The 20,518-nt window shown below is 39.1% G+C and overlaps 1 protein-coding gene across 5 annotated transcripts in view; it reads left to right on the top strand.

Annotated features, from left to right (window-relative positions):
• ENPP2 (ectonucleotide pyrophosphatase/phosphodiesterase 2) overlaps positions 1 to 20,518 on the top strand; it is a 113,472-nt gene that overhangs the window by 10,619 nt on the left and 82,335 nt on the right. For 4 of the 5 annotated variants that reach the window (XM_032760337.2, XM_032760333.2, XM_032760330.2 and 1 more), the window contains exon 2: positions 7,306 to 7,326. The exons of the other annotated variant lie outside the window; for it this stretch is intronic. In XM_032760337.2, coding sequence (XP_032616228.1) covers positions 7,306 to 7,326 — 21 coding nt within the window. The remainder of the gene's footprint in view (positions 1 to 7,305; positions 7,327 to 20,518) is intronic. 5 annotated transcript variants of the gene reach the window in all.

The following is a 20,518-nucleotide window of genomic DNA, read 5'->3' as shown; positions in this document are numbered from 1 at the left end:
ATGCCCCAGTTAAATTTCAATTTCAGATAAACAATGTATACTTTTTTAGGATAAATACATCCCTGATATTGAAAATACTAAAAAAGTATTGTACCTGGCAACGCTATCTGTAAGATAATTTTGTAGGTGGAGTGTTAATAATTTTTCAATATTTTAAAAGTCTATGAAAATTATGCATTTACCCAAGTAAGACTTCAGAGGTTACTGACAATGTGTTAAATTTCCTTGAGTTTGGTTGGGATTTTGTTTTTTTACCTAACTTGAAAAAGCACTGCTCATTTTGTGGGAACCACAACAATTATACTACCGATTTTCTTTTCTTTTTTCTTTCTTTTTTTTTTGAGACAAGAGTCTCTCACTCTGTTGCCCAGGCTGGAGTGCAGCAGCGTGATCTTGGCTCACTGGAACCTCCACCTCCCAGGTTCAAGTGATTCTCCTGCCTCAGTCTCCTGAGCAGCTGGGATTACAGGTGTGCGCCACCACACCTGGCCAATTTAAAAAAAAAAAATTTTTGGTAGAGACGGAGTTTCACCATGTTGGCCAGGCTGATCTCGAACTCCTGACCTCAAGTGATCCTCCCACCTTGGCCTCCCAAAGTCCTGGGATTACAGGCGTGAGGCACCGTGCCTGGCCTATACTACCCATTTTCAATGACTTATATTCTAGGGATCATGCAAAGCCCATACATTATCTGTTGCAATGCTCAAAATCAGGGGTTGGTTAACTATGGCCTGCAGGCCAGATACTGTCCTGCCTGTTTTTGTTGTTTTCTCCAGCACGTGTCAAAGTTTTATTTCACACTTGCAAAGCAAAAGACAGTGAAAAGAAAAAGCTGGTTCAGAAAAACAGTCTTAGGAAAGGGTGCTATTAGAAATAGAAATATGTAGATCTGTAAATCTCAAATTTCAGCTGCATCAGAATCACCTGGAGGGCTTGTTTGACCACCTGCTGCTGAGCCCCACCCCTAAAGTTTCTGATCCAGTGGGTCTGGTGTGGGCAGAGGATTTGCATTTTGCACTAGTTCCCAGGTAATGCTATTTTGACTGGTTTGGGTTCACACTTTGAGACCCATTGGTCTAGATTCTAAATAAAATTATTTGTTTATATAACTATGCAATTTACTTTATTATTTATTTAATTGACAAATAAAAAATTGTATGTATTTATAAGATACAACATGAAGTTTTGATACATGAATACACTGTTGAATGTATACATATAAAACAAACTAATTAACATTAGTTTATCACCTCACATCCTTATCATTGGTGATGAGAATATTTAAAATCTGTTCCCTTAGCAATTTTCAAGTATATAATACATGATTATGCCCTAGTCACCATGCTGTATAATAGAGCTCCAGAACCTATTCCTCCTGGAGGAATAAGATATCTTTTCTAACTAAAACTTTGTACCCTTAGACCATCAACTTCCCATTTCTCCCACCCCTAGCCTCTGTAACCACCATCCTATTCTCTGCTTGCATAAGTTTGATTTTTTTAGATTCCACATATAAATGCAATCATGTGGTATTGGTCTTTCTGTGCCTGGCCTATTTCATTAAGTATCATGTCCTCCAGGTTCAACCAGATTGTTGCAAATGACAGGCTCTCATTCTTGCTTAAGGCTGCATAGTATTCCATTGTGTATATATACCACATTTTCTTTATCAGTTCATCTGTTGATGGACACTTAAGTTGATTCCATATTTTGGCTATTGTGAATAATGCTGCAATAAACATAGGAGTGCAGATATCTCTTCAACGTGCTGATTTCATTTCCTTTGGACATACACCTGGTAGTGGGATTGCTAGATCATATGGCAGTTCTATTTTTAACTGTTTGAGAAGTCCCTACACCGTTTTCCTTAATGATTGCACTGATTTACAATTCCACGAACAGTGCACAAGGGTTTCCTTGTCTCCACACCCTCGCCAACACTTGTTGTCTTTCATGTTTTGGAGTAGCTGTTCTAACAGGTCCGAGGTGATATTTCACTGTGGTTTTGCTTTGCATTTCTCTGATGATTAGTGATGTTGAGTGTCTTTCCTGTACCTGTTGGCCTTTTGTATATCTTCTTTTGAGAAATGTCTATTCAGGTTCTTCATCCATTATTTTTCATTTTACTTTAAGTTCTGGGATACCTGTGCTGAACGTGCAGGTTTGATACATAGGTATACATGTAACACAGTGTTATGTGTATACTAGAGCACAGTGGCCCCTAGAGCACAGTGGCCCCTCCTTTTCAGACGATAGCTAGGAGAGATACATTTTCAGCTTCTCAATATTTATATTTATGCTTGTACTTTGGCCTGTCTACATTTCTTAGTCCCTTGGCCAGCCAGGGTTGCCTTGAAAAGGCCTGTGGTGAGATAAGATGTTTATCCAGTGATTGCTGAACCCTGAACCTCTTGTTAATGTTACCCCTGATATTTATAGTCCCAATATCCATTCCCAGTGGCTCCAGATTGATTAAAAATGTAGTCAGGGCTGCCAGAAAATGGCCTTCTTAAATAATACAAGACAAGCAATTTTCCTCAGAAACACCTCCATCTATAATTTGATCCTTAGGCAAAAGCAAGAAAAGCAATTAGTTTTTTCACAAATATTCTTCACCCTTTGAAGCGCATTTTCTTATGGACTCACTAGGAATAAAACCTGTGTGTGGTGTGTTAAGCATATTAGAATGGCCTTGATCATCTGACGAGATTAGGAGATAAAGTTGTTCCCTGAGAGGGATGGGACTGGAAGGCTTGAGACATTGTCCATGAACTAGTCAATGGGTGGATAATATGATGTAGTCAAAGTCCTGGCAGGGAAGCCTGGAGGCTTTGCTGAAGTGAAGCCTCATGAATGCGTGAATGTGTGTGGATAACATTAGCAGGGTTTTGTAATTTTTCCAGCATGTTTTGGGTGCCTTGGAACAAGGGTAAGAAAATAGTGTTATTTTTCTAGGGTTGGGGATTAGTACTGCACTAGGAAGTGACAAAATTCTTAAGAACTCTGTTTTTTTTTTTTTTAATTGAGACAGAGTCTTGCCCTGTAGCCTAGACTAGAGTGCAGTGGCACCATATCGGTTCACTGCAACCTCCCTCTCCTAGGTTCAAGCAATTCTCATGTCTCAGCCTCCTGAGTAGCTGGGATTACATGTGCACACTACCACGTCTGGCTAACTTTTGTATTTTTTTTTGTAGAGATGGGGTTTTGCCATGTTGCCCAGGCTGGTCTTGAACTCCTGGCCTCAAGCAATCTGCCTGCCTTGGCCTTCCGAAGTGCTGGGACTACAGGTGTGAGCTACTGTGCCCAGCCAAGAAGTCTGGTCTTGGGTGCCCAGGTTGGGGAGGGATGGAGGTGGAAGAGCCCAGCAACCCTGCTGCCACTGACAGAGAATAAAGCTGCAGGCAGTTGCCTGATCCCTTTTCTCTTCTGCCTCAACCCTCCACACTCCAGTTATATCTTCCTTCCCCTTTCTTCGGCATTCTCTTCCTTGTTAAATTATTCAAGCAATGTTAGTTGAACGTCCCTGTGTGCCAGGGACAGTGCTGGGGTCTGGGGACTTAACGGGAGGGACATAGACTTAGTGTCTACACTGGTGGAGCTTATAGTCCTGTGGCCTGGGGTGGACAATGTCAGGAGTTGGGTAAGTGCTCAAGGCATAAGCACAGGGGAGAGAAGGACGAATGGGAGGGGATAAGGTGGTCAGGGAAGGTCTCTGTCTGAGCTGAGAACCGAGGATCCAGTGAAAGCAGGGGTGGAGAAATAGGAGGAATTACATTTTCCAAACTTAGCCAGCTAGAAAAGTGGCAGTGCTGCAGTTTGAACCTAGATGTGCCTGACTCTAGGAACTGTCTGCTTTTAGCCTGGGCAACACAGTGAAACCTCTTCTCTACAAAAAATTAAAAAGTTAGCCGGCATGGTGGCACATGTCTGTAGTCCTAGCTGAGGCAGGAGGATCTCTTGAGCCCAGGAGTTTGAGGCTGAAGTTAGCTATGATTGCACCACTGCACTCCAGCTTGCGTGACAGAGCTGAGACTCTGTCTAAAAAAACAACAAAAACAGAAGCCCTAGTCCCTACCATTACACAGGCAATATCCACATAACAAACAAGCACATGGACCCCCTGAATCTGAAATACAATTTTTGAAAAAAAAAAATAAAATATTTAAAACAATGCTTGGCACATAGTAAACACATAATCAATATTTTGTGTTATTATTTTAAAAACTGTCTACTTTTCACTAAATCTTAACAAAAACATTAAACTTCCTCTGCAAGCATCTATATGTAACTGTATTGTGTTGCCGTGAAGAAACTTGAACAGCAACAAGACAAAAAATCGTTCATTCACCCATTCTAATAATTTACTATGGCTTAGCCGCGTTGTGTGTGTAAATGCACAAGGCAAAATCCTATTGTGCAGCTGTGAACACCAATGCTGAGGAATGCTGAGAAAAGCATTGTTAGCCTGTGATTGGGGCAAGACAGCAAGAGTCCACACACTCTTCCAATTCATCACAATGCCCCCTTCACGCCATAGGATGACAACTCTCATTGAAATGCAGGGCATGTACATCCCACTTGTTGATTCCTTTCATTCCTAGACAAACACACATCTAATAAAGAGGCACACATGTCTGTCCAGGTCACAAGCCTGGTTGGGAATGAGAGTATTTCAGAGAGGTTAGGCTGATGCTAGCATGTTGCCATTGCATCGTGAACTTTGAAGGTCCTTTAGCACTCTGGTGTTCAAAAGTCATGTTGACTGCATCGCTAATTACATGCTGCAACCCGCTGCTAAGGGACGATGAGAAGAACTGGAAATTAGAATTGGCAGACTTCGACATACAAAGTTCAACACTTTCTAAGCCAGATATTGTAGAACTTTCGGGAGATGACGGAGATGAAATCTCTGTTCTTGAGAAACTTTCAGTTTAGTAAGAAGAATTTCCAATAGAACAAACTCAATAGAGGAGGCATGGTATGGTGTAAAAATCATGGACTTTGAACGATGCAGACTGGGTTTAAATCATTTCTCTACCACAGCCTAACTGTGTGGCCTTGATCAAATTATTTCATCTTTCTGAGTCTTGTTTTCTTCATTCATAAAATGAGATTATAGTCTAGCAGCGGCGGCTCATGCCTGTAATCTCAGCACTTTCAGAGGCCGAGGAGGGTGGATCACCTGAGGTCAGGAGATCGAGACCAGACTGGCCAACATGGTGAACCCCTGACTCTACTAAAAATACAGAAATTAGCTGGGCATGGTGGGTGCCTGTAATCCCAGCTACTCGGGAGGCTGAGGCAGGAGAATCTCTTGAAACCGGGAGGCAGAGGTTGCAGTGAGCCAAGATAGTACCATTGCACTGTAGCCTGGGCAACAGAATGAGACTCCATCTCAAAAAATAATAAAAATAAAATAAAAAAAGATATTATATAAATACTTCATGCAATTCTATAACTACCTTAATAGATGGTAACTATTACAATCATTGCTGTGATATTGATTACTGTTATTATCAGAATATAGCAAATTCCTGCTGTATCACTGATGTGGTGACTGCACAAATTACTCAAACTCTTCATCTATAAAATATGATAATTCTAACTGCCTTATTTGTGTAATTCAGGAGGTAACTGTATTCGGTCATTACCAATTAATATATTTATATATTTTCTGTTTTATTCTATCCAATAAAATGTAAGCTCTGTGAGCAGAGACTTGGATTCTTGTGTTAGTTGCTGGACTCTTCTGTGCCTAGAACAGTGCCTAGGCCATAGTAGATTCTCTAGTAAAATATGCTGCTGTGTAAATAAGTGGACAAATAAATAAATGAATGGTCAATCTTATGTTAAATGTTCGGCAAATGGTAGGCTCTTGGTACATGGTAGTTGTTACTGCGCTTAGTATCATTATTATGATTAGAATATGGTGGGTGCCGTGAGAGGAACCAATACAGAGAGATCGCTCCCAGCTCTGTCAGTCGGCGATCCTTGTTCTTAGCACTGGCATGTCATCAATTGTGTTGTAGTTGGGAGAAACAACCAGGCCATTGTCAATAGTAAGGTCACATGAGATTAATTGCAAAAATAAGGGTTTCTGAATTTTTATCAATTCTTAGGAGGAAAGGGAAATAGCTGCAGAAAGGGAGGGAAGATTGAAAAAAGGAGAAAAACAGCATCTTTTGCAAAACATTTTATCACATGAGGCCATAGGCTACAAGTCTGTGATCAGGATTTACCCAGCCCCAAACTTAAAAGGCATGCAAAACCAGCTGCATCAGTCAGATGACACAAAGACAGTATTGGTATAGTGGCTGCAACCTGCAGCTGGGAGCAAAATGAGAAACTGTCCGTGATAGAATCAGTTCTGCTTCTGAACTTTTAAAGAGACTAGGGAAAAGCTTCTCAACTGCCCCTCACATGAGAGATTGGAGGAGTTTCTTTTAATAGTAATAAAACTAAATGTCCCATTGCATAGTGTGCTGTTGCAAGAAATACCTATTCTGCCCTCTGGCTGGGCGGACCTGAATTTGAATGACCTGAATCTGTTCCGTGCTAGGTATGTAAATTTGGGCCAGTTACTTAAACTTTTGTGAGCCTCTGCAAAAAAGAGAAACCAGTATGTATTTTGCAAGATCATTGAGAGAATTCAGTGAGATAATCTCTGTACAACATCCGTGACACTTTAGTTCTTCGAAATATGGTGGCTACTATTATTAGCAATTAATGCTACATGGATTATTGTATTTAATTCCCACAGCAACCCTATGAGGAAGGGATTATATGCATTCTCATTTACATATGAAGAAATGAAGGTCTAGAGAGGGTTCCTAACTCAGTCAAGTCCATAGAGCTAGTGAGCATCCAAGTCATGATTCTAACCAAGCCAGAGAGTCCAGATTTTCAGCAATTAACAAGTTGTACAGCATCTCTCATAAGAGCAATGGAAGCTTAGCAGGGCAACATAAGGTCCAGAACTTCTGGCATTCTCTTGCATAATACTCTGGTGGCAATCTGAGGTAATCGTATTTCAAATATGCAGTGACTCTCTGTTTACAAAGGATTATGAGAAACACAGACGTGTCAGAGAGGCAATGTCAGGTCAACTTGGTCAGCTTATCGTATGTCTGTCTTCTTGATCAATCCAAAAAAACATTGCTTCATCTCTTGCTTAAGTCCATCATAGGATTTTGTGAAATGTGTTTCTTTCTTCTTTTCTTAGCTTACCCTTGACGAGTGTTCTGTGTATTTGGCATACATTAAATTGTGCATACCAATATTTTCTTTCTCTCTCTGTTTCCTTAGGAGGTGAAAAGTAAGAACAAGGTATGTATAAAGATCCTTACCTTTCCTTTTGATTTATGGAAAAAGTAAGACCAAATTCTGATTATTTAATTTAATTTGAGTAACTCTTTTTTGGTTATTATAGGGAGAGGACTCAGCTCTCTGAGAGAGTTTAAAGAAGAGAAAAAAATAGTAGATGCTTAGAGTTGGAAAGAAGCTTAGATGTTGTATAGCCAAACTGCTTCTGAATTCAGATACCTTTTAAGAAATCCTGACGGCCACCACCTAGCCTTTGCTGAATAGTGACTGTTAGTTCATTTTTTATAACTATTTCATTATCTCTTTTATGAGACAAAATATGCTTCTCTGTAACTTCTAGTTTTGCCTAGAAAAAGCATGCATGGGAGCCTGGGTATGGTGGCTCATGCCTGTAATTCCAGAACTTTGTGGGGCTGAGGCAGGAACATTGCTTGAGGCCAGGAGTTGCAGACAAGTCTGGACAACATAGCAAGACCCTCTCTCTCTCTCTAATATTTATTATATATAATAAATATATAACATATTGTATATAATATGATAATATGATAGATATATAACATATTATATAACAATATAAATTTATATTAAGTTTATAAATACAACAATATAAATTTATACTATATTTTATATTATATATCTAGATATTAATATTGTATAGATATATCTCTATATATAATATAATTATATATTAAATATTATACAGAGATATATCTCTCTATATAATATAATTATATATTAAGTATTATATATAGATACATCTATATAATATTGGTATTAGTATTATAATATAATATAGATCTAGATATATAGATATATCTTTTATATATATACATAATAGTTATATATCTAGATATATAATAAATGTAATATATATAGAATACCTAATATTATATATAGATATTTATATTATATATTATATCTCTGTATATAATATTATATATATCTCTGTACATGTTATATAGATATATAACACATAATATATAATATAATATATGTCTCTCTAGATAATATTATAACATATAATAAAATATTATAAAGATATATAATATATTTAATATGTAATATTTTCTATAGATGTATAATAATATGTAATCCATTATATTACATATTATATATAGAGATAAAAAATATATAGAGAGATGCATAATAAAACCTGTGCATTTTGCATTAACTTTCGAATGTTTGAGGAAGGGCAATGCACACCCACTTTCTCCCCTCATCTATGCCATACGTTCAGGCTGCACAGTCACAAGTGTGCTCATTAAATATCCATTTCCTGAGCAGCAGTAAGAGTGAGACTTTTGAAACATAAATTGGACCATGTCATTGTCTGATTAAATCCCTCCAGTGCCTTTTCATCACATCCAACATGAAACATGAAGCCTCCATTATGGCCTGTAAGGTCCTGCATAAACTAGCTCCCGATTACTTCTTTGACATTGTCTCTTACTGCTGCCTCGTCTGTCACTCCACTCCAGCCACACTGGCCTCACTGAGCACACCGGGCTGCTCCTACTGCAGGGCCTTTGCACTTGCTATTTTTTCCAAGACACCTGGCTTCCCCCTCACATCATCTGGGTCTCTGTTCAAATGTCATCCCTTTGGAGAGATCTTTGTTGCTGCCTAACTGAAAATAGCTCCACCCATCACTCCTCTGTTTTCTTGCTCTTGTGCTCTTTTTTCTTTATCACTTATCAGCTACTTGACATTATTTTCTTCTCCTACTAAAATGTGGGATTGCTGGTGCAGAGTCTGCATCCTCAATGCTTGACATATACTAGGTGCTCAATAGAAGTTTGCTGAGTAAATAAACAAACGAATGAGTGAATTAATGAATTGATTGAGTGATAAGGACCTCTCCTCATCCTGGTCATGCCTCTCTTCATGCTGTTTAGTTTTGTAGTGACCTCTTAAAATGAGCTATCCAGAGGTGAACACAATCTAGATGGAGTCCGTTTAGGCTCAGCTGAAACTTTCCCCTCCTGGATGTGGGCAGTAATCATTATTAAAGAAGCCTAGGATAAAATGAAGTCATTTAGGGTGGTAGCCAAACATGGGCTTCTATAGAGCTTGCAGGTAACCCAAATGCCTGGGTTTCTTTTACAAGAATTGCTGTTAGTGCTGGTCTTTCCTAGTGCAAGGTTGTATAACTAAATTTTGTATTCTGCTTCAAGAATGTTGTCCCAGATAGATTGATCTGGCTGTCTCTCTCAGATCTTATTTTTTAAACTCTTGATTTCAACCTGTCGATATATTTTTGAATTTTGATTCAGTCCATGGCACATTTTATGTGGCAGCTACCTATCACTGGAATATTGAGTTCAAGAACATATCTTACATCTGTGATTCAGGAATCAGGAGGCTACCATCTCTGTCACCTCCACGGGTGTCTCTTGATGCTTAGGAAGCTGGAGAATAGATACTGAAATAATATTGCAGAAAACCTGTCATTTCTGATCTTGTTTGCACAGAGAACCAGCTGAAAGGGGCAGGAAGAGGGATCTCAATTCTGCTGTCCAAATCTCATGTGCATAACGACAATCTCAGGAGCATAGTCGGCGGAGTCTATAAACTGTTTCTATAACCATTTATGCAAAAAATCTGCAGGTCACGAAGGCAGCCTGGATGTGGGATGAATAGATTGAGGGAGCCAATTCTCAGGATATGGCATTTTAACAAACTGCTGACTTCCTGCTATAGTCTAAATGTTTATGTCCTTCCCAAATTCATACGTTGAAATCCTAACTCCCAAGGTGATGATATAAGGAGGTGGGGGCTTTGGGAGATGATTAAATCATGAGGGTAGAGGCTTCATGAATGGGTCAATGTTCTTATATAAAAGACCCCACAGAGACCCTTACCCTTCCATAATGTGAGATTACAATGAAAAGACAGCTTTCTATGAGGAAGTGGGGTCCTCACCAGACGCAGAATCTGCTGGTGCCTTGATCGTAAACTTCCCAGCCTCCAGAACTATGAAAAATACATTTATGTCATATATAAGCCACCCAGTTTATGGTTTTTTTTATAGAAGCATGAATGGACTAAGACACTTTACAATCTCCCGATTAAAACATGCCTTTTATCTTACTATCCTTGATATCAAGTGGTACTTGACACAGAGTAAGCTTTCAATAAGCATTAGCTAATACTGCAGTGGATGCTTACTAAATCTGTGTTGAACCACTATTATTTGAATTTGGAAAACTCTGGTTTCCAAAATTTAGGCAATTGTCTGATAATGACCAGCATTCTGTCCGAGCTCTTAGGATTTTGAAATGACATGTCCAGGATGCCCAAGGTTCTGGTCACTTTTTCATTTGCAACCTATTCTTTTTGGGGGTCACAAGAAGGTCAGCCTACAATAAAGGTTAATCTGTGGCTTCTATTATCTTCTGAATTAGGAAACATTATCAAGTATCAAGACTCATCAAACATCTATCAGATCCTCTGCCTTTAGTAGACTCAGGTTTCTTTCAGCACACAGTTGAAATTCCCATTCCTTTGAGGTCTTCCCAGCTTTGTAATTCTTATTGGGAAATCAAGAGAAAAGATGATTCCCCCACTTAATAGGTGCTCGAACTTGGGCAAGTTGTTTGATATATTTGAAGTTGTTTTCTTATCTATTGACAATGATAATACTGTGAAGGTTTTATAAATATTAAATTATGCACTATGTAAATGTCCCCAGTTGGTTGCCTGGCAAAGTGCAAACACTTACCAAATACTAGCTACCACTTAAAAGAATGTCTGTTCCATGTCAAATGTGGTACTATGTATACATATTTGCTTTTTCTTTTCTCTTCTCCCTTTCTGAAATTTTTGAGTCTTTGCTCCTGGAATTTCCTCTGCTTGCAATGCCCTTCCCCTCTTTATCTACTTAAAAATCCCCTATCTATAATTCAACCATTATAATACATGCCCATCTGCCATATGAGCTGTCCTGATCTCCCTGTCAGAGGTCCTTTAGCTCTGTGACATATCTATGGACAGCCTTTCTGTTTTATTGATTGCAAAGTTGGAAGAGTGAGTGAGCCTTGATCTATCTAACATTAACTCTAGTTCATAGGGCTTTTTTTTTTTTTTTAAAGAAGTATTCTCCAAATGAAAGGTATTATTGTTCTTAAGTTCTCACAACGGCCCCACAAACTCTGTTTACAGTTTGTTGCCATTAAGTTTCAGGATACTTGAGATGTGTACGCTAGAACTAGGGTGTCTTCTAGACTGTTTTATTTAAAAGTAAAATGAAACAGAAAACCTGATGAAAGAGATATGGCAGAGGGCCAAGTTGCTCTGACAAAGTCCCAGTAGTTCTTCTAATTCTGGGGGATGCAGAGGGTTTCATCACACACACAGGGCCTCATTAAGAGCAGTCCACACCATGACTCAAATGCATCAGTCCTCCTGTTAATCATCAGGTTCAGAGGATAACCGGGTTGACTCTGGGGACAACGTTGAATGCATGAACCTGAGAACTGAAAGTCAGGGTTAATGTTCCTTTTCTGTGCATCCAGATGCTTTGGAATTTGCTTCTCTGCAGGTATCATCTCAGTTCTTTTTTAAAATAGCTCTTTTGGGATATAATTTATATGTTATACAATTCACTCTTTTAAACTGTACATTTCAGTGGTTTTAAATATATTTACAGAGATGTGCAAACATCACCATTATGCAATTTTAGGACATTTCATCACTCCAAAACAAAAACTCATACCTGATAGCAGTCAATACCCCATCATCTGACAGCTGCTAATCGACCTTTTATCCCCTGTGGGTTTGCCTGTTCTAGGTGTTTTATATAAATGGAATCATAAAACATGTGGCTTTTGTGGCTAACTTCTTTCACCCAGCATAATGTTTTCAAGGTTTGTGATGTTGAAGCACATATAAGGGCTTCATTCCTTTTTATTGCTGAGTAATATTTCACTGTATGGATATACCCCATTTCGTTTATCCATTCATCAGTTGGTAATGCTGCTGTGAACATTTGTGTTCAAGTTTTGTGTGGATGTATGTTTACTTCCTCTTGGGTATATACATAAGAGTGGAACTTTTGAGTTATCTGGGTAACTCTATATTTAACATTTTAAAAAACTGCCAAACTGCTTTCCAAAGTGACTGCATCATTTTACAATTCATGTTTCCACATCCTTCCTAACAGTTTGTATTAACTGTCTTTTAAATTTTAGCATCCTAGTGGGGGTAAAGTGGTATCTCACAGTTTTGACTTGCATTTTCCTAATGATGTTGAACAAACTTTCATTTGCTTGTTGTCCATTCGTATATCTTTGGAGAAATGTCTATTCTAATCCATTGATCATTTTTAAAAAATTGGATTATATGTCTTTTTATTGCTGAGTTGTAAGGGTTCTTTATATGTTCTAGATATTTGAACATTATCAGTTATATGATTCGTAAATATTTTCTTCCATCCCGTAGGTCATCTTTTCACTTTCTTGCCATATTGACAATAATGTCTTCCAATCATGAAAAAGCAGATCTTCCCAAATTTAGGTCTTCTTTAATATATCTCAATGATTCTCTCTAACAGTTAGTGTGCAAATCTCACTTATTTTGTCAAATTTATTTCTAAGTATTTTAGATCTTTGATACTATCATAAATGCAATTTTCTTTTCTTTTCTTTTTTTTTTTTTTAGATGGAGTCTTGCTCTGCCACCCAGGCTGGAGTGCAGTGGCGCAATCTCGGCTCACTGCAAGCTCTGCCTCCCAGGTTCATGCCATTCTCCTGCCTCAGCCTCTTGAGTAGCTGGGACTACACGTGCCCACCACCACACCCGGCTAATTTTTTTTTTGTGTGTGTATTTTTAGTAGAGACAGGGTTTCACCATGTTAGCCAGCATGGTCTCGATCTTCTGACCTCGTGATCCGCCTGCCTCAGCCTCCCAAAGTGCTGGGATTACAGGCGTGAGCCACCGCGCCCAGCCATAAATCCAATTTTCTTCTTAACTTTTGATTGTCTATTGTTAGTGTATAAAAATACAACTGACTTTTGTATTTTTGTCTTGTATCAAGCAACATTCATGAACTCATTTTTATTAGTTTCACCTTTTATTTTTGGTAGATTCATTAAGATTTTCTATATACAAGATCTGTGAATGGAGATAGCTTTATTTCTTCCTTCCCAATTTGGATGGCATTCATTTATTTACTTATTTGCCTAATTCCTCAGGCTGGAAGTACAAAGTTGACTAGAAGTGGTAAAAACAGACATTTTTTGTCTTGCTCCTGATCTTAGGGGAAAGCATTCAGTCTTTCACCATTAAATATGATGATGTTAGCTCTGGACTTTTTGTAGAAGCCTTTTATCAGGCAGAGGAAGTTGTCTTCTCTTCCTAGTCTGTTGAATGCCCTTCACTGTTGTATGATTGCAAGGGGAATCACAGAAATGGCAGTTTTGCTTCCTCCCTGAGAGAGTTCCATTGTGCTGGTAAGCACGTGATGACACCTTTGCAGCGGCAAGTGTAAACTTCCTTTTAGGTTTGAATCCAAACACATTCACTGAGTTAAAGCTCAACTTTTTGGGGCTTTCCAATCCAAATAGAGGGGCTTTATTATTGTGGTTGAAATGTGTCCTTCAAAGCTGTTTCTAGAATCACCCTACCCTTTGCCGCATAAGAGCTGCTCATTTTCTCATGAGGTTAAAAAGAATGTGAAAAAGGTGGATTGAAACATTATTAACTTTACTTACATATAATCTCTCCATAAATAAAGGGATTTTCTTAGAACCTATGTCACTACTAAGCACTCTATGCCCAGCACTTTGGAAGATGCTGAGAGCATGATAGCAGATGACGCAGACCTTACTCTCTTATATATAGAGTAGTGGGGAATGTTTGTTTATTTTGTGTGTTTTAGCACTGAGGTACTTGCTTAACATCCATTACATCATTTGGTCTTCATATCAACCCTGTGTGGAAAGAACAATTATTTTTTAAAAGAAACTCATGTTTTAGAGAAGTTAAGCAAGGTCTCCTGCTTGAAACTGGCAGACTCAAGTCAGCTGGGCTCCAGAATCCAAACTTTTTTTTTTTTTTTTTTTGAGACGGAGTTTTGTTCTTGTTGCCTGGGCTGGAGTGCAGTGGCATGATCTCGACTCACTGCAACCTCTGCCTCCTGGGTTCAAGTGATTCTCCAGCCTCAGCCTTCCAAGTAGCCGGGATTACAGGCGACCACCACCACGCCCAGCTAATTTTTGTATTTTTAGTAGAGACGGGATTTCGCCATGTTGGCCAGGCTGGCATAGATCTCCCGACCTCAGGTGATCCACCCGCCTCTGCCTCCCAAAGTGCTAGGATTGCAGGTGTGAGCCACTGCACCTGGGCACAGAATCCAAACCCTTATTCTCTATAGCACATTGCTTTTTTCCCCTTCTCTCTAAGAATTTATGCTCTTATTCCTGAGACAAGAAATACTGAAAAAACAGGGAACCCTAAGAGAGAAAAGTATTCATTTTAAGATTTTATTTGGAAACATAGTTTTAATGTTAAAAATATGGCTAAAAGCCACTTAGCCTGCTAACTCTCCTTTACAAGTGAAGAGACTTGGGTTTGCAGTGACAAAGCTGGTGAGTAACAGAGGACGGACTACAAGTCAAATTTCTTTGTGCCAAGTAGTTCACTTGGGAAATATTTATTGTGTTCCTATTATATTCCAGGCAGGGTGAAAAGCTCTGTGAAGTGCAAGGATAACTGGTTCCTGCATTTGGAGAGATCAAAAGGGATGGAGCTGCCTTAAAAGAGGTTGCAGACAGGCTGGGCACAGTGGCTCACCCCTGTAATCTTAGCACTTTGGGGGGCTGAGGTGGGTGGATCACGAGGTCAGGAGTTCAAGACCAGCCCGGCCAAGATGGTGAAACCTCGTCTCTACTAAAAATACAAAAATTAGCCGGGTGTTGTGGTGGGTGCTGGTAATCCCAACTACTTTGGAGGCTGAGGCAGAGAATTGCTTGAACCTGGGAGGCGGAGGTTGCAGTGAGCCAAGATTGTGCCACTGCACTCCAGCCTGGGCGACAGAGGGAAACTCTGTCTCAAAAAAAAAAGAGAGATTACAGACAATATGGTAACACAGTTCATTGTTGTTCTGTGTGAAGATGAGGGCAAAACTGGGGAGGCTCACAGCAGAGTGACACCTGACTTGAATTTTCATAAATATGTTGGTATTTGCCAGGGAAATTAGGCAGAGAAGGGCATTCTAGGCCAAAGCAACAATGTATGTTAAGGAATGGAGGTATGAAAGAGCACAACTTAATCAAGGAACAGAAAATAGTTCTCCAATTAAGAAAACTTAACATTTATGAACACTATTCTATGCTGGGCATTGTGCTAGGTGATTTACATGGATTATTTCATGTAATACTCTCAAGAATCCTACGAGATGGAAACAGACAAGAAAACTGAGTTTTAGGATGGAGAAGTAATTTGCCTAAGGGTCATATAAGGTCTCACAGTTAAACTGTGGTCGAGCTGGGATTTGAATTCAGGGAGTTTAGTTTTGGATCTAGGGTTCTATGAGCCTGGTTAAGCAGCTTGAACTTACCCTCTAGGTCAGCGGTCCTCAAACTCACATCAGAAGCACCTGGTGGAGTTGCGAAAACAGATTCTGGGCTTTACCCCAGAGTTTCTGATTCAGTAGGTATGAGGCAGGCTCCAAGTATTTGCACTTCTAACAAGTTTCCAGGTGATTCTAACCCTGCTGGTCCAGGGACCATACTTTGAGAACTGCTTTGATAGGAAGCCAAACAGAAAAGTTTTAAGTTTGGGAGGAAAAGGCCGGGCACGGTGGCTCATGCCTGTAATCCCAGAACTTTGGGAGGCCGAGGCAGGCGGATCACGAGGTCAGGAGATCGAGACCATCCTGGCTAACACGGTGAAACCCTGTCTCTACTAAAAATACAAAAAAAATTAGCTGGGTGTGGTGGCACATGCCTGTAATCCCAGCTACTTGGGATGCTGAGGCAGGAGAATCGCTTGAACCTGGGAGGCGGAGGTTGCGGTGAGCCGAGATCGTGCCATTGCGCTCCAGCCTGGGCAACAAGAGTGAAACTCCATCTCAAAAAAAAAAAAAAGTTTGGAAGGAAAACTATTAGATTTGCATATTGTTTAGGGCTCTCTGGGTAATGAATGGGAATAAATTATAAAAGAGAACTTAATGAAATGGTGGTCAGAGGGGACAGAGAGTACAAACAGGAAGAGCAGTTATGAAAGGACCTTCTTTTTTTTTTTTGAGATTGAGTTTCGCTCCTGTTGCCCAGGCTGGAGTGCAATGGTGCAATCTCGGCTCAGTGCAACCTCCGCTCTGTGGGTTCAAGCGATTCTCCTGCCTCAGCCTCCTGAGTAGCTAGGATGACAGGCATGCGCCACCACGCCCAGCTAATTTTGTATTTTTATTAGAGATGGAGTTTCTCCATGTTGGTCAGGGTGGTCTCGAACTCCCAACCTCAGGTCCACCTGCCTCGGCCTCCCAAAGTACTGGGGTTACAGGCATGAGCCACCGTGCCCGGCTATGAGAGGACCTTCTAATGTGTGTCCAGAATAATGAAGCTGCAGGGATGAACCTAAACATTATTACATAGGAAGATAATTTAGGAACTAACAGCACCTGGTAACGAATGGCAGTAGTTGTCATTATTAACTAGAATCTGTAGACATGCTGTCTGGCAAGAAACAAGAGAGGAAAGGATTGAAATGAACAAAAAGTGAGTTGAGTTTAAGGTTTTCCTGAAAAATGAAATTGGGAGGGTGAACTTCTTGTGTATGTAGCTGCGTTTTGGACGTGTTGAGTGGAGGCCCTCATGTGGTGTAGTAGAGAGGCATCACGCTGCGGGGGAAAGAGGACTGAGCTGGCATAGGAGACCTGGTTTTTAGAACTGGCTCAGTCAATTATTTGACCGTTTTGGAGATGCCCCATGCTCTTCGAACCTCCATTTCTTTATCTGCAAGTGGAGTTTGTAGCCTGCCTATGTGAGTGAGACTGGAGGGTAAAATATGGGAGTCCTCAACCCTAGGGTAAAACTTCTGGTAAAACAGTTGTTTTTCCTAATTATCCTGTCACTCATTTGCGTTTGTATATCACATAGTCACATTATAAAGTAGACTCAAAAATGAAAACCTTCACATGGCTTACAAGCCTGCTGGCGACTCAGCCCTTCTGCAAGGGGGAAATTTTCTCCATTCATCTGGACACTTAGCATGCAGGGCTTAGAGTAGCTGAAAAGAAACAGTTACGTTGAGTTTTGAGTTTTAAAATGTTTTATTATGAGCTAGAGTTAGGAACAAAGCTGAGTTATTTCCTAGGGGGAATGCTTTTTAAAACTTCAATATGAATAAATGCACTTTTAGTGTTTAAAGTCCAGTACATATATATATGTGTATACATATGTATGTATATATATGAGTATATATATGTATGTATATATGTGTGTGTATATATATGTGTGTGTGTATATATATATATATATATATATTTTAGTAATCTCCAGTCACAGCAGAAAATGTTTTAAAGCTGTTAGCTCTGTCCCTTATTTTAACTATTTAATTCTAGGGTGTTAGCAAATGGATACCTATCTCCATGTCTTTCTTATGATCTAATTGAAAAGAAGTGACTTCACTGAGTATATATATGGTCATCATAATCATTAAGTATCTATTAATTCAGGAGTCACACTTAATACCTTCCTGACCCTCAACTCCCATATCCAGTTCATTAACAAGTCTTTTTTCCTAACCCCCCCACTTGTCTTCCTCTCCAAGCCGCCATAGCCTCCTTGGTGTAAGCTGTCACGATCTTTTGTCTGGCTTACTGCCAAAGTTTCCAAACTGATCTGCTATATCCATTCTTGACTCCTTCTGATTCATATCTACACCGTACAGAGATTAATGCTTCAAAATCTGATTAAGCCTCCCCCTGCTTAAGCCTTTTAAGGGCTTTTTGTTGCCTTTAGGGTAAAGACAATATCACCTAACATGACCTCCCAGGCTCCACATGACCGGCCTCTGTTAACCTCTCCAGTCTCACTTCTCTCTATACTCACTTCTGCTCTCCCTGCACTAGTCAAACTGGCTGCGTTTTTGTCTCGTGGATGTGCCATACCTCCATCTTACACAGGATCTTTGCCCGTTCTCTCTCCTCTGTCTAGAAGTCTTTGCTCCTCTCTTAGTCTGGTTACTCACTCCCACACACCCTTCCAATCACAGCTCAATGAACTCTTACTCCACAAATTCTTCTCTGACCGCCTTGACTAGGTAATCTGAATGATATTTGCTCACATCATGATTTACCTCTATATTTCTTCATTTTCCACAGTTGTAGTTTTACATTTATTTCTGTGTCTACTTGATTAATGTGGAGAGCAGGAACTATGTGTGGGTCAGCTCCCTACGTAGTACGACCAGTTCCCAGAAGAGTGCTTGGTACACTGCAGAAGCTAATGAATATTTGTGCAATATTCATACAGGGCAGAGATTATTCTGGTGTTGGGGCTCATGGGTAGATTCCATAGGGAGTAAATGTATGCATAAAATTTATGCCATAAGTTAAAGTCATTGAAAGTTGCAACAGTGTTAATGTCAGCTTTCGATTTTGTAACACTTAATAGCACAAGTCTAGTTTGCATTTGAACAAGTATATGCTGTTCTTCTGCTGGAGAATCCTGTAGGACCATAGACTACCCATAAAACTTTGCTTTTGTGGTTTAGAATTGTAACTGTAAGACTTATACATGTTTGCAGCCCTGGATTGTGGGAGCAATTGAGCCAGCTTGTTCTTCTATTAGCCATCAAAATTTTCTGCTCAGTTTAGACTAGTAAATCCTTTTGCAAAGATTGTTGTCCAGTTTTTATCTGAATTTTCGAATAGTTCTCAACCACAGCAAAACTTAAAAACAAGACAACAGACTTTAAGATAGAATAAGAAGAATATATATGGTGTCTTCTTACTTTTGTAGTGTGTGTGCTATAGTTACTGCTAAATTATACTACAGAAAATGACATGGTTAATAATTATCTAACATCATACACAATAAGGATTATTCTGGGAATAATGTTAAATCTAGTGATGTCAATTCTGCATAATGAGAAACTCTGGATGTAGATACAGTTTCAATCAGTTCATGACAATTAATTACTTCAGGAAGCAAGAATGACAACCCTCTATCACTTATCTTTCAAATCTCACTGTTAACCTCAAGCCCTCTTATCTTCATCAGGGCTAGGGAAGAAGGACTCATAGAATAATTTCATGAAAAGATAGACTGTGCATTTATATAAATGCAACTACTGTATTACAATTAAGCAATACACACACTGCTGCTTTGTGTCACCAGCAAAGTAAATAAAATACTACTCTGCTTCTTACAGTTTGGAGATGAGTCCCCTGGAGGAAAAGCCATAGTTTGTCTTTAAGAGATCTAAACTTTAATGTCCAATTAATAGTGAATGCTATTAATAACATATTAAAATTCCACTATGAATTAGGCCAAACAATTCAACATGCAGGGCATAAATACATTAATTCAGAGTTATTTATTATAATGCTCTTCTTCTCTAAATGTGGTAATTATCTTTTTTTTAAGGAAACATGGATATTATATTTATTAGACAACGGCTTTATGTTACCATCATTAGCATATTAAAAAAGCTAAAAATAAAAACATGAACAAAAAGTAAAGCAAATGAATAGAACAGTGTTTCCCTAAACAAAGTATGTCAGTAAACAAATAATTAAAAAAATAAACATATAGAAATTCTGGAGCAGAAAAGTACACTAACTTAAATTAAAAAATTTACTAGAGTGATTTAACAGTACATTTGAGCAGGCAGAAGAAAGAAATGGTGAGCTTGAAAATGGGTATTCAAAAGAGTATACCAAAAAGTCGTTTAAACCTCAAAGAAGGAAGTAAAGGAGAAATTGAGAAGTAAAACTTCTAGATTTCCTAGAAGTCTCAGGTCATCATCCAGTTATAAATAGTTCAAGGCATCAAGTGGAGCATGGCCTAAAATTAAAGCTCTATATTATGCACTGCCTGGATGTCTGAAATCAGGAGGACCTCAAATGATCTAACTGCAAGTTCCTGCTCTCAGTGGATAAGATCCTCTAGCCATCAGTTTTTCCTGTCTGGGAATCACAGTTTTTGTTTATCCCTAGGTTGAATTTTCCTGCCAGACCACAATTATTGAA

This window comes from Hylobates moloch, unplaced genomic scaffold (assembly GCF_009828535.3).
Source record: "Hylobates moloch isolate HMO894 unplaced genomic scaffold, HMol_V3 SCAFFOLD_9, whole genome shotgun sequence".
NCBI lineage: Eukaryota > Metazoa > Chordata > Mammalia > Primates > Hylobatidae > Hylobates > Hylobates moloch.
The sequence above is the reverse complement of the archived record's forward strand: the minus strand, read 5'-3'. Positions and strand labels throughout refer to the sequence as shown.